General features: G+C 35.5%; 6 protein-coding genes across 7 annotated transcripts; 3 read left to right on the top strand and 3 right to left on the bottom strand.

Moving 5' to 3' along the window:
* Nucleotides 1-1,025: 1,025 nt before the first annotated feature.
* LOC126763413 (uncharacterized) lies at nucleotides 1,026-2,080 on the bottom strand. Of its 2 annotated transcripts, none has more exons than XM_050480909.1 (4): nucleotides 1,972-2,080; nucleotides 1,700-1,899; nucleotides 1,520-1,643; nucleotides 1,026-1,425 (listed from the first exon to the last, which is right to left on the bottom strand). In XM_050480909.1, the coding sequence occupies exons 2-4, from the start codon at nucleotides 1,897-1,899 to the stop codon at nucleotides 1,114-1,116; spliced, it is 636 nt and encodes a 211-aa protein (XP_050336866.1). In that variant the 5' UTR covers nucleotides 1,972-2,080; the 3' UTR covers nucleotides 1,026-1,113. The 2 variants fall into 2 exon arrangements, with proteins under 2 accessions (XP_050336866.1, XP_050336865.1); XM_050480908.1 differs by having other exon boundaries at nucleotides 1,026-1,458; nucleotides 1,972-2,078.
* A 670-nt stretch (nucleotides 2,081-2,750) lies between these two features.
* LOC126763405 (general transcription factor IIE subunit 2) lies at nucleotides 2,751-4,134 on the top strand. Its single transcript, XM_050480893.1, has 6 exons — nucleotides 2,751-2,938; nucleotides 2,997-3,101; nucleotides 3,156-3,318; nucleotides 3,380-3,670; nucleotides 3,734-3,821; nucleotides 3,888-4,134. Exons 1-6 carry the CDS (start codon nucleotides 2,877-2,879, stop codon nucleotides 4,055-4,057), a joined length of 879 nt encoding a protein of 292 aa, XP_050336850.1. The 5' UTR covers nucleotides 2,751-2,876; the 3' UTR covers nucleotides 4,058-4,134.
* Nucleotides 4,135-4,632: 498 nt separating this feature from the next.
* LOC126763390 (chitooligosaccharidolytic beta-N-acetylglucosaminidase) lies at nucleotides 4,633-7,582 on the top strand. Its single transcript, XM_050480858.1, has 3 exons — nucleotides 4,633-5,011; nucleotides 5,108-5,748; nucleotides 6,141-7,582. The coding sequence occupies exons 1-3, from the start codon at nucleotides 4,941-4,943 to the stop codon at nucleotides 7,247-7,249; spliced, it is 1,821 nt and encodes a 606-aa protein (XP_050336815.1). The 5' UTR covers nucleotides 4,633-4,940; the 3' UTR covers nucleotides 7,250-7,582.
* A 225-nt stretch (nucleotides 7,583-7,807) lies between these two features.
* LOC126763416 (transmembrane protein 50A) lies at nucleotides 7,808-8,916 on the bottom strand. Its single transcript, XM_050480912.1, has 4 exons — nucleotides 8,735-8,916; nucleotides 8,481-8,615; nucleotides 8,281-8,410; nucleotides 7,808-8,151 (listed from the first exon to the last, which is right to left on the bottom strand). The coding sequence occupies exons 1-4, from the start codon at nucleotides 8,816-8,818 to the stop codon at nucleotides 8,042-8,044; spliced, it is 459 nt and encodes a 152-aa protein (XP_050336869.1). The 5' UTR covers nucleotides 8,819-8,916; the 3' UTR covers nucleotides 7,808-8,041.
* Nucleotides 8,917-9,028: 112 nt separating this feature from the next.
* Nucleotides 9,029-10,188, top strand: LOC126763406 (nucleolin). Its single transcript, XM_050480894.1, has one exon. The coding sequence runs from the start codon at nucleotides 9,286-9,288 to the stop codon at nucleotides 10,162-10,164; it is 879 nt and encodes a 292-aa protein (XP_050336851.1). The 5' UTR covers nucleotides 9,029-9,285; the 3' UTR covers nucleotides 10,165-10,188.
* Nucleotides 10,189-11,438: 1,250 nt separating this feature from the next.
* On the bottom strand, nucleotides 11,439-13,671 carry LOC126763415 (integumentary mucin C.1). The gene is made up of 3 exons (XM_050480911.1): nucleotides 13,554-13,671; nucleotides 13,080-13,329; nucleotides 11,439-12,654 (listed from the first exon to the last, which is right to left on the bottom strand). Exons 2-3 carry the CDS (start codon nucleotides 13,150-13,152, stop codon nucleotides 12,083-12,085), a joined length of 645 nt encoding a protein of 214 aa, XP_050336868.1. The 5' UTR covers nucleotides 13,153-13,329; nucleotides 13,554-13,671; the 3' UTR covers nucleotides 11,439-12,082.
* Between the last annotated feature and the right edge of the window lie 24 nt (nucleotides 13,672-13,695).

Here is a 13,695-nt window from a genome sequence, read left to right as displayed (position 1 = left end):
TGGCAATAGGCATAGTTTATTGTTCAAACTACCGGTTTTGCGACATAGAACAGGAAACTCCAGAACACCTGAATCTAGATTGCCCAGAAATTTTTAGAAGCAGGCTCAAGGCTTTTGGATCCATCTACGCTCATATAATCTCCATCGTGCCCAGCAAGCTTCTGGAATTATTCAGAGTGCTGGACCTTTGTGACCAAATGTGATAAAGGAGCGAGCACCATAGACCATAGGTCGCAGTACAAAACCTCAATTGTTTTCTATCTATCTACCGACTTTACGTCTGAACGCCCTGAAAGACCCATAATTTATGAAAAAAATATAAATATTCTGCATTTTCGACTTCAAAAGGCATTTTTAACCTCCCTTTTAGAAGTGAATTTTCATTTTTCATTAAAAAGTAGAAATCCGTTGGGATGAGTAAATTTCCACATGTCACTTATATAATATTTATCTGAATAATAACACATTGTATAATAGCTCACGATTATCTCATCAATTATTCCAGTTTACCAGACACATTTCCAATTAAATTGTGTTGAATGCATTAATTTGCTCACGCGGCCCCAGGCAACTTAGCACCTAATGAAGAAATTAGGCAAACTATACAATATAAATAAATCATATAAAGTGTCGGCTAGTAGACGCGTAGTGTGAACCCAGGTGTGCAGTTTTGGGGTATTTTTAACATCAAAGGTTGAAATGTGTGGATTTTTTGACGACTCAATTTATTTCTCGTTTAAAATTTATATTGCCAAGTGCTGCTGAGTAGTCAGTATTGGCTTTCTGAATTAATTAATTGTATATAGATATAGTATTAACTCAAATTTCAATATTTTTTAAATATTGCAATTTCAAATTGAGGTTATTATTAAGCGTTCGGCATAAACACAAACATCTTCACCCTTTTCAAGGTTGGAGGATATTATGATCTTATTAAAGCAACTTGTATGGTATCGTTTATTTCATGTTTGTATATAAAGGGTGATCCATTTCGAGTTTCCCCTACTTAAAAAAAAAAACACAAAAACTTCAAAAATATTTTTAATTAATTAGTAATAAATAACTTCGTTAATAACTTATACAACTCATACATATTTACTTAAAATTTACTGTTTACATTTTTTCTAAAATATTTTTCATAATAACTAAGAACTCCTGCGTCGTGTTATTTTGTCGTTCAATAGCATTAACAAGTTTTTCTGTTAATTCTTTTCCAACCTCTGCCACTGCCTTCAGCAATTCATTTTGCTCTTTTGCCATTTTTAGTATTTCACCCTTATAATTCCTCTTTCTAGTTGCTGATGTTGAGGAACTATCCAATGACAATGATTGCGAGCTGGAAGATGCCATTGCTTGCGAACCCAGCGGTTCAGATTCCGATACTGCGGGTGGCATTTCTAATGGTGATACTGTAGGTGTAGTTGACTGAAACGGCAGAAATGTTGATGACGATATGTCCTAAAGAAATAATTTTAATAAAAACAAGATGAAGAAATAGACGCGTAAAATTAATGCTTACCACGAAATCAAACAATTCTTTTGTTTCTGCATTATTGGCTGCCATCAGTCCGATTATTTGATGAACTGCATCAAAAAGTTTCCACTCCGACGACCCCGAGGGTCCAACCTTTTTCTTTTCTTCTCTGCAATTTCAAAAAAGTTAATAATGTTAAAAAGATTATGGGGATGCATAGCATACCTATATCTTTGTGTTAAGTTTCGTATTTTGACATGCACTTCCTTCGGTGTAAATTTATGCTCCATTTGCACAGATATATCTGTATAAATATGCAAATTGCGCTTAGCATGTCGCAAATCTCCGGCTCGTTCACGCCACAAATAAATTAGCTCATTTTCGTCGCTGGTCGTCCAAACTGTGCGTTTTCTACTTTCTGCCATCTAAATATATTACAATTTGTTTTTGGAAATATACTTGCACATAATTTAACTAGAAATATCAAAACTGCTTACCTCTGATGCTTTTCAAAAATATTTAATGTTTACGATTTATTTCTTCTTTCTATCAATCACCATTCACAATAGCAAAAATCGGCAATTTTTGGGCAGTGTTGCCTACTCAAATTTGGTAAATTCAGCTAAATGCGCGAACTTTAATTCAAATTAACCGTGCGATTCTGTACTGTGATACAGTCTCAAGTCTCTAAATTTAAGATTTTAAGTTAGAGACAATTTTTGAGACTTGAGACGATTTTGCTATTCTCTAAGTGACGGTCACAAAATCCATTACATTTTATTATTCAGAGATGTCGATAACACATATTAAATTTTCTATAATATTGTCAAAAAACATAATTATCAATAAAAATAAAAATCTATGTTGACTTTGTTTCCTAATATTTACGAAATTTATGTAAAATTGATTTATTTTTAACCATTTCGTGTTTGAATTGCTTACAAAATATAAAAAAACGGCAATCGGTTAATACCTATGATATTCAGTATATTCAAATTGGCAGACAAGAGTTCTTTTTAGTTTTGAGACCTGCTAACTATCGGGTCCCAAATTTGAGGCAATATTTTGAGACTAACGCTAGAGACTGTTTAGTGAATAGTAACTAGTCACAAATTGAGACTTTACTTCAAAATGTCTCAATTAGAGACTAGTGAATGGTTACAAAATCCCGCTATAACATTAGTTTGACCAAACTTTTGAACGTGCTCTGCGAATTATATTGTGAATGGTAACTTCAAGGAAGGAAAAGTGTCAAAACTGTTTTTTTGAATCAAAACAAATAAACAAAGAAGAAGAAAACAGCTGTGCTATACATATTATCAGTGTGAATATAAAACCGTATTTGCTTCTGAAAAAATATTTATTAATTTATTGCAAAAGAAAAATCAAATAAAATACAATCATGGATCCAGCGCTATTGAGAGAACGCGAGGCTTTCAAAAAAAGGGCCATGGCCACTCCCACGTAAGTTAATCACACAATCAGCATTTCCAATATTCCCCAACTATATTTTCGCAAATAGTGTGGAGAAGAAGCCAAAAGCCGAGGCGCCACCACCCAGCCAGCCCAAAGATGATGCCAAGAAAAAGATGCGTCCACCCAGTGCGCCTAAACTGGATTCAAACACGTAAGTTCCTCAATAAATATAAAAATTTCCATATAAACATGGAATTATTTTCAGATACAAAACTATGTCTGGAAGTTCACAATATCGGTTTGGTGTATTAGCAAAGATTGTCAAACATATGCGTACTCGACATCAGGATGGCGATGACCATCCGTTGAACATAGACGAAATATTGGACGAAACCAATCAATTAGATATTGGGCAATCCGTTAAAAATGTATGCACTTGCCTAGAAAAACAACGGTTAATAATATTACTTATTATCAATTTGATTTTAGTGGTTAGCCTCCGAGGCACTCATAAATAACCCCAAAATTGAAGCTACACCTGATGGTCTACGTTTTAGTTTCAAACCAGTATACAAAATTAAAGATGGCAAAAGTCTTTTGAGGCTACTTAAACAACATGACTTGAAAGGCTTGGGCGGTATACTGTTAGACGATGTGCAGGAGTCATTACCGCACTGTGAAAAAGTATTAAAAAATCGCGCTTCGGAGATAATATTTATAGTACGACCAATTGATAAAAAGAAAATACTATTCTACAATGATCGCACAGCTAATTTTGTGGTAGGTGTCAAAAAAATAATATGCTTTTGTTGTAAATAATATGCTGTGTTTCAATTGTCGCAGGTGGATGAAGAATTCCAAAAGCTGTGGCGTTCAGCGACCGTAGATGCCATGGATGACGCGAAAATTGATGAGTATCTGGAAAAACAAGGTGATTTTACTTAAAAGCAGTGCTTTGTAAACATTTTTAATATGTATGTGTTATTTTTTCGCACAGGTATACGTTCAATGCAAGATCATGGACCTAAGAAACCGGTGCCAAAACGTAAGAAGGCTGCAAGCAAGAAACGGCAATTTAAGAAACCAAGAGATAATGAACATTTGGCTGATGTCTTGGAAACTTACGAAGACAATACATTAACACAAAAAGGCGTTAATCCCACGTGAAACAAGAATTTCGCATTTAATGTGTGTGTGTAATATTGTGAATTTATTGGAATATACTTTAATATGCCAGTTCAAAATATTTGTTCTTTTTACTTTAATATTGTTGGTGTTCTGCATGTTATGCTAATTAGTATTAATAAGGCCGTTATAGGGCAACTTTATAAAACAAAACCGGTTGTGCTTATAAGCTTCAACTCATTAAAAACGTTACAAAAATATATAGGGCACCAACTGAATTAGTTCCCCTTTCTACTTATCCATAGGCACTTTCTAAAAAAATAGTTAATCCACTTTCAAGCTGCTTTGTATTTTTAATCGCTGTTTTCCTAATATTTTGTTTTTCACAAACCTTTTTTTTTATTATTATTTGACTAATGCCAATTGGCGGTCGTGCGTGGTTCAAGACGATTTTTTAACATTTACATACACACATATGCAGAGATATAGTGGCTTTTGCTGTTTAAATCAATCGGTAATAAATATTATGTCAAGAAAGCATAATTCTTAAAACCGATAAGCGCCTGCGCTACACAGCCTTAACAGCAGAAGCAAAACAAAAATATTAAAAATCGAATATCCCCGAGTGTGTTTGTACCGCAGCGGCAATTAGCCAAAAACCAGCCAAACAAGCTGCTGTGTATTGTTATCGCTTTAGTTGTGTTTCCACTTCAGTCACATTGCATTGTTCAAGTGTGGGTGAATTTAGTTTTCTTTGTTGTGTTGTTCACTCGTTTTTTGTTTTGTCTGATGTTAAAAGTGCCACAAGCAATTGCCATATTTAAATTGGCTCACACATTTGCAGTCATTTCACGCGTAAACGTCGCCGAGACCTGGTCGAAAACTTTGTAACTGTGCATTCATTAACCAAGCCAACAAATCGAATATGAAGGTGTTGGCACCGCTATTGGTGGTACTTGCCTTGAGTGTGCAACGCTCCTGTTCGGCGGGCGATGAGTAAGTATTCTCGTATTTGCCGCAACAATAAAGGATATTTGTTGGCTTCTGCGTGCTTACTGTAGCGTATCAATACAATTTATTAATTAATTTCAGTCTTATATACGGTTACGAGTGTCAGCAGAGTAGATGTGTGAAAGTTGAGCTAGATGCGCAGAACTTCCAGAAGGCCATAAGTCTGCCAGTGTGTCGGCTGTTCTGTAGCGATGGTGTGCCCGGCACCATTTGGCCACGTCCAAGTGGACTTGTTAATTTCGACAATTACATGTTAACAGTTGATCCAGAAAACATACAATTTATTTTGCCCACCTTAAGCAAGCAAGCACATCTTTGGGCTGCCAGCAAGGAGCGTTTCATGCAAATGCTTTACGCAGGCGTGCCGAATAAGAATGTATTAAGGAAAGGTGGTCGTCCATTAATTGTGACAGTGGAATTGCAATCAACTCTGGATGATGTTGTGCCTAAGCTAACTTTAGACACAGACGAAAGTTATACGCTACAAATTAGCTCAAGCAATAATAGTGCGGCCACGGCTACAATTACAGCAAGCAATTACTTCGGCGCTCGTCACGGCCTGGAGACGTTATCGCAAGTACTTATTTACGACGATATTAGACGTGAGTTACAGATATTGGCTCGTGCTGATATTGATGATAAACCAGCGTTCAAGTGGCGCGGTTTGCTTTTAGATACATCGCGTAATTTCTTCAGCGTGAAGTCAATAAAACGTACGCTAGGTAAGTGTTTTTACCAATGATAAACCCTGAACAGGGTATGTTAAGTTTGAAGCGATGTTTGTAAACCCCAGAAGAAACCTTCGGAGACCAAAAATATGTACATATATAAGTAATTAGCGTGACGAGCTGAGTCGATTTAGCCTCTCCGTGTGTATATGCCGGAACTTGTGTACCTCAGTTTCTAAGGTATCGATATGAAAATTTGCGCACGTTCTTCCCCATTTGTGGGAACCACCGATAACGGACCAGTATAGCATATAGCTGACATACGAACTGAACGATCGGAATCAATTTCATGTAGGGAAATTTTGTTTTCTTTTTGAAGGTTATAAAGCTTCGGTACAACCAAGTTGACATTTTATTTCTGTTTCAATTAAATCCCTCTATTGTAGATGCAATGGCCTTGGTGAAATTGAACACATTCCACTGGCACATCACTGATTCGCACAGCTTTCCACTGGAAGTTAAATCACAACCTGAACTATATAAATTAGGCGCCTATTCACCACGTAAGGTTTATAGTCATGAAGATATTGCAGATATTGTGGAATATGGACGTGTGCGTGGCATACGTGTGATGCCGGAATTCGATGCACCGGCGCATGTCGGTGAGGGCTGGCAACATAAGGATATGATTGCTTGTTTCAATGCGCAGCCATGGAAAAATTATTGCGTGGAGCCACCGTGTGGTCAATTCGATCCCACCGTTGAAGATTTATATCCCATTTTAGAGGATATATATCGTGAAATGTTCGAACTCTTCGATCCGGATGTATTTCATATGGGTGGTGATGAAGTATCTGTTGATTGTTGGAATAGTAGCAAGCGCATTCAAGACTGGATGCTTCAGAAGGGTTGGGGCTTAAAAGAATCTGATTTTATACGTCTCTGGGGACATTTTCAAACAGAAGCGCTAAACCGCGTCGATACAATTGCACACTCGCAACAACCCTCCATCACACTGTGGACTAGTCGTCTCACTGATGTACCGTACATCGATGATTACTTGGATAAAGAACGCTACAACATACAAATATGGACTACGGGAGGTGACAGCAAAATTAAAGACATTCTAAAACGTGGTTATCGCATTATAATATCAAATTATGATGCGCTCTATTTCGATTGTGGCGGTCCTGGTTGGGTGCAGGGTGGCAACAATTGGTGTTCACCATATATTGGCTGGCAGAAGGTGTATGACAACGATTTGGACAACATTGCTGGCGATTACAAGTCTCAAGTTTTGGGCGCAGAGGCAGCTATTTGGTCGGAGCAAATTGACGAGCACACTTTGGATTCACGTTTCTGGCCACGAGCAAGTGCTTTGGCGGAGCGTTTGTGGTCGAATCCGAAACAGTCTTGGCGTTCGGCAGAAGCGCGTATGCTCTATCATCGACAACGTTTGTCAGAATTGGATATTGGTGCGGAATCAATGCAACCGGAGTGGTGCTTACAGAACGAAAACCAATGTCCCATAGATGCTTACGATCAAAAATTTTGAATCTGAAAGTAGTACTCATCTTGCTTGTGTTCGCAATAATACTGATTTTAGGTCTGTTTGATGTAGAATATCCAACAGCAAATCGGAATGTTTTCGGAGAAATGTCAACTTTTCGCATGCAGAGAAAAGTATCTAAAAGGTTCAAAGAACAGAAAGTCTAGCTGATTATTTGGGTTATATTACACGGTACATTCTAAGAAACGTAATTTATACACTAGACGGTTTTAGATATTATATAGCAAACATACCTATTATCTTACTTGTAACTGTAATACATATTTTTGAAATGTATATGCGAGAGTTGTTAATAAAAATGACGGTTTTTGAATAGAACATCTACCATAAACTGGCATAATTTAACGAAGTGAAATCCTTTGATCGAAAATATATGATTGAGGGATTATTTCCAATTTTAGAACAAATACTTTTATGAATGCACTTGCTTTATGTAGTTGATATTGGTGAAAATTTAATATTTTTACAGGATTAGAGATACTTAGGTTTTTGGTCTCACCGCTCTTAACATTAAAAAAATTATCATTTTAAGTACAAAAAATATTTTGATTACCTTAAATGGAACTAAAGCTTTATTTCTGCATACATACATACATAGAATCACGTGGAATATACATATATAAACAGACGTAGCTTTTGAGATACAAATTCGTTAGTCTAGTTCAGAAATGTTTAGTAAGCAAAAATGTAAGTGTGTAAACTATGCCTTTAACTTAAATATGAATATCATGACCCACTTATATATTTAGTGATTAGCCTGAATATGCTCTCCTACATTTACTCGTTCCAGTCTTCCTCATTTCGGCCGAATTTGTATACCAGACTGCCAATAAGGATAAATACATTCTGCATTAGAAGAGCTACGCCTGGCCAATTGTCCTTTTTTTCTATTAATTAAAGAATAAAAATATCAATAATTCGTGATATAGCAAAGTTCGTTGACATGTTTGTCTGCCGAAAAGATCTTCCACATAATTTTTAGAACTAAGTATATTTTCAAATAACTTAAAACTTACTGTTATTGATAAAGTCATCAATCATAACCCAGATAGCTGCTATTATCGATGCAAATCCCATAACGAAACCAATAAGCAGATAAATTTTTGCAATACGTGCTCCGGACTCGGATGTGTTTTCTTCCGAAATCTTTTAAATCGTAAACAAAACAACTTATGTAAAAGTCTGTTAAGAGCGATTACGTATTTTATATACTTACATGCGAGTTCTTTACAGTGTTTACCATAAAGAAGCTGATTGTACCGAAAACTCCTATGAAAACATGTCCGGTGGTTATTTGTTTTTGGCTGTCCACTGACATAGCATCGATCAGAACCCACCAGCCAGCAAAAAACTAAAAAAATATAAATAAATTAATTACACATATATATTTATGCATACATTTGCATATATGTGATTGCTTTTGTAAACAAAGCAAATGTATGGAGTTAGCTATAATCAGAGTTCACATACCAGAAACCCAGAAATTAAGGCTGAATTTTTATTACGAGCTGTTTCTGAGGTAAACAATTCGCGTATATTTTCTAATATAGCCATTTTCGGTAAACTAAATGTTTTATTTCTTATTGAATTCGCGAAAAATAAACTTTACTGTGAAAAATATGTTGACTAATTGCAAAGAAGTTATGAGACTGCTGTCAAAGCAGTCAGAGGTGCATTTTTAAGTACTACATTTGGTTCTACTTAAGTATTATTGCGTTGGCCTTTTCATAAGTTCGATCCTGGATCTTATCATTAGCTTTAATTATTCGTTTGTATAAAAGAATAAAAATAAAGGTTTTTAAAATCAGAAGAAAAAATTGCTCAGCAACTTAAACATATCGATAATAAGCTATCAGTCATTGCAATGTTCCGATAAATTTCCAACAATTCCTTTAAACAGCCGACAGAGAACGTATAATATATAAATGTACGTTCTCTGCAGCCGACGTTAAACAAAATAATAACACGTGCAGTAACATCTACTGTTTTTCTTAAATTTTTAAATCTATTAATTTTAAATAATGTCTTCTTCTGAAAGTGATGAATCCGAGAGAGAGATGCAAACAGATGATGATGAGCAGGAGGAACCAGATTTAGATGCCAGCGATACCGAATCTGATGAAGGTGATGAAGATGAAGAGATGGAACATGAATCCCCCAAGAAACTATCACTTGAGCAAAAGGTTGCAGAAGATATCACAAAAAAATATGCTGAACGTCAGGGCAAACAATTGTATATAAGATTCCCACATAAACTGCCCGAAGATGATGATGAGTTCCAGGAAGCCGCCAAAGCATTATCTCCATTAATATTGAAAGCGCATAAACCACGACAAAAACATGCACGTTTTTGCTTGGTTGATTTCGGTTCACGTGAAGATCGCGATACCGCCTTAAAAGCTATAAAAGCAGCAGCAAAAAAGGGCGGCACAAAAGTAGTTGTATCAATACCACGTACCGAGAGCGATGAATTTGTGCAAGAATTGGTGCAACGTAAAGTGAATACGTTGGAAAAGAAAAAGGCTAAAGCGCGTTTGAGACGTGCCAGCAAGTTAGCATTGCGTTCGAAGAATTTCACATCCTCCATTGTTATAACGAACCTACCACAAAGCGCCTCAGCGGGAGAAGTACGTAGATTATTTCCCAATGCTGTGGATGTACATATAAAACCACGCAAAGGGAAGTTAATTGCCTCCAGTATAGCGACGATCACGTTACCCTCAACAATGGAGGCGCGTGCTGCTATGAAGAAGAAACAATCATTAGGTGGAACAGAGCTTATTATACGTTTCGATACACAAAAAGCGAAAAAGAGCGGTGGAAAAGCGAAGAAAAATAACATTAAGAAGTCTTCAGCAAGTTCTGAGTCTAAAACGGATGAAATTAAAGTATATGATTAAATAAAATTTTACTTGTAATAACGATATGTGGTGGTTTTATTCAACGTTAATTAATATGAAGCTTGTAAATTTTCTTAGCTGCTGCAGGAATATAAATTATTTACCAATGGTTGTATCGGTGTGTACTTATATGTCTTTTTACTTCCACGAATATAGCAGAAATGATTCAGCCATGTATTTGCCGAGAACTAGTCCTTCGGTTTTTGATATATCGATCATTTGCACACGTACTTTTCTTTCCAAGGAAGCGATATCGGCTCAAGGTGGCTTATGGCTGCCATATAATCTGAACATCAAGCTCAAGTTCTTGTATGGAAAATTTTTCTATTTGACGAAATCTCCGAGAAATTTTTCACATCGGCCTACTATAGCATACAGCTATCACAAACTGTCCAATCAATTCTTTTTTCTGTGAAGGGTTTTTTTCGCTTCAGTGCAAACCAAGTTTATATTTATTTTGCTCTTAAATTTCAGAAGTTAATATTCAGTTATGCCTCATTCATTGAATATAAAAGCAAATTTTATATTTTATTTGAAGATTTATTGAAATCATAGCGTAAACCAAATACGAATAAAAGAAAATGCTAACATACGGTAAATAGTAGTTGAATTACATCTTTTAAGCAAGAAGTTGTAAAATAATTACATGCATTAATTACAATTTTTTTGTATTTACATATATGTATGTATGTACTTGCAAATATTAATTTGTTTGTTTAACATTTATATGTTCCGATATTATTTAGAATAAAATGCAATTAAGAGATTACATATGTATTTCCGAAAGAACGTCTATTTTCTAAATATGTATATATTTTTCTTTTTTTAATTTTAATTAAATAAATCTTCTTTTCACAATTTACGTAAGTCATAATTATTATTTTTGTATTTCTTATCATTATAAACAATTCACCGCCAATACGATATTTGATGTCAATTAAAAAATCCTTCAATCGCGTTAAACATACATACATTTGTATGTATTTACCGATGTTTGCAAAAACTTTCTGCTGTCACGCACGGTCACAATCAAAGCGCGAGCACACTTATCAGCAAGTGCAGTGTTTACATGGCTAATATGTGTATATGTTTATTAAATGTATGTGTATACATGCATTAAAATTTTTTACGAATATGCTGCTAGAATAATAATTTTATATACCGCATTCTTAGAACCGACGAGTGAACGAGTGAAAAATTTGTACAAGTCTTCGCTTCCCGATAGCGCCCTATTTGTGTTCTATAGAACGCCATACTTATCAAACAGTCTCAAATACATAATAATTATTTATTTAAAAAGAAATAGACCTTTATATATACTATATATATGTATAGTTATGTATATATCATTTCAAATAATGCACCGCAAATGTGTGTTGTTTAAATTAATATTTGTCAGTTAATATGAGCAAATAAGCATTAGTTTAGCGCAGCACTATTTTAATATACAAATTACAACGTTTTGTTTTTAACGGTAAAAGGGTGAGAATATTTGTTCATTTGTTGTATTACATTATCGCTTTACAACATAAGTCGTTTTGTTATTCATACATATATGTAGTGCAGAAAAAGGTTATCAATTATTGTTTGTTGTTGCATTAATAGAAATGTAATATGAAGGGATAGAAGTCGCGATTTATTGCGTATTCGTAGCTTACTTTAGTTTTATCTTTCCACTTTTGTTTACAACTTTTTTTTTTATAATATTCAATAATTATGTTTGCAGCAGCCGTTGTCTGACGGATGGTGAGGATGTTGGTGGTGCGCCAGATGATTCCGTCGATGTCTGCTGCGTTGGTGGTGGTGAGCGCAACGGGAACGAGGGCTGTACAAAGCGTACTCGTTCCACATCTATGGACGAGTTCGGTGGCGCTGTATTAGCTGCTGCATTAAATGCTGATGTGAAAGCGGTGGCGGCTCAAAGGGTATGATAATTGCGTTCATTACGTGCCTTGTAGAATTTGTAAGCGACCAAACTGATCGCTAAAATACCCAAAGTTAAAACAATGCCACCGATGAAGGATGGAAAGTCAAAGTGATTGCATGGTGGGCGGGGAGTTGGCGGAGCAGGTGTTGTAGTTGTTGTTGTTGTAGTAGTGCTGTTGTCAGGTGCCAGTGTGGTTGTTGTAGTGGTGCTGTTGTCAGGAGCAAGGGTGCTTGTTGAAGTGGTGGGAGGTGTAGTAGGTGTGGTAGGTGGTGGAGTTGTTGGTGTTGTAGGTGGTGGAGTTGGTGCAACAGTTGTAGTATTAATAGCAGGAGGGGTAGTGGTTGGTAATGGTGTAACAGTTGTGTTCGTTTCAGGGTCGGGTTTTATTGAAGTTGTTATATTTGGAACTGGGGTTGGTGTTGTAGGAACGACTGTTGGTTTTGTTTCATTTGAAGCAACTGTTGTGATTGTCTCCGGGGTGCTTGTTACTTCTGCGCTATTCTTAGTCGTAATTGGAGTTGTTTCGTTGGCTTTATTGATAGGTAGCGTAACATTGCTGGATTCTGTAATATAAGTTCGAATATTTTTAAAAATAAGAATTCGCATAAGTGACTAATACTAAAACTCAACAAACTAAATATATTATTTATGTATTATTACAGCATATACTCAAATCGTGCTAAACTACAATTTTCGATTCCGAATATTTGTATGCCTTATCTGAAGTGAGTCATCAAAAATTCGACTGAAGTCTGTGTGTAAACTAAACATTGATATATTTTCATAGCAAGCCAATTTTATTGCAAAACAAAAACTTTTTTTTGTGTATTTTTTATTTGTTACTTAACTTGCCCTTTGTTCACGGTAGTTACATGAATTTATTAATTGCTTTATCAAACTCATTACGTTAATTGAAACTCAAGACATGAACATACATATGTATGCAGGTAAGAACATGCAGTACATAATATAAATTAATTTGACATACCTTGACAGTAAACCGATGAAAATACTCCTGCCAGAAGGCAACACAAAAGCAAACCTCTCACCGATGATTTCATATTTAATCTGCTCCTCTTAACTTCCGTCTAGCTTAGCGTATGCAGTTTTTGCTTGTTACAGTAATTTCCAAAGTGCAGTGAAAAAATATATATCGCACTTACGTTGTGGGAGTCCCTACGTCAACTATGCAATAGTTCTCGTATTACTCGAATCTTCCGATTACCAAGAAAAATGTTCTATAGCGATACAAAAAAAAGAGAAATAATTAAATGCGCAAATATGTAGAAAGACGAGCGGGGGCATCCAAGCAACAGAACTACATATGTGCTGTGAATCTCTCCACCCTTGTGTATAAGTGGTTATTATCGCCCTTTATTCTACTTATAACATTTTGTTGAGTGCGACAACAGCAAAATGTATATATCACTTCACAAATTATTTAATTAAGCAATTTATTTACCAATCACTTTAATCCTAAGATCGCCAGTATTTTCTATAAGAAATATCACCAAATTTATTGCATATTTTTCTCAAGACTGACTGGCTGGCTGATGACTGCAACTGGAACTCAGAGATGCATTAGAAAAGAGTCATATAGGGTT

Source organism: Bactrocera neohumeralis, chromosome 6 (assembly GCF_024586455.1).
Source record: "Bactrocera neohumeralis isolate Rockhampton chromosome 6, APGP_CSIRO_Bneo_wtdbg2-racon-allhic-juicebox.fasta_v2, whole genome shotgun sequence".
NCBI classification, from domain to species: Eukaryota; Metazoa; Arthropoda; class Insecta; order Diptera; family Tephritidae; genus Bactrocera; species Bactrocera neohumeralis.
Note: the sequence above shows the minus strand (reverse complement) of the source record. Positions and strands in the feature narration are given on the sequence as shown.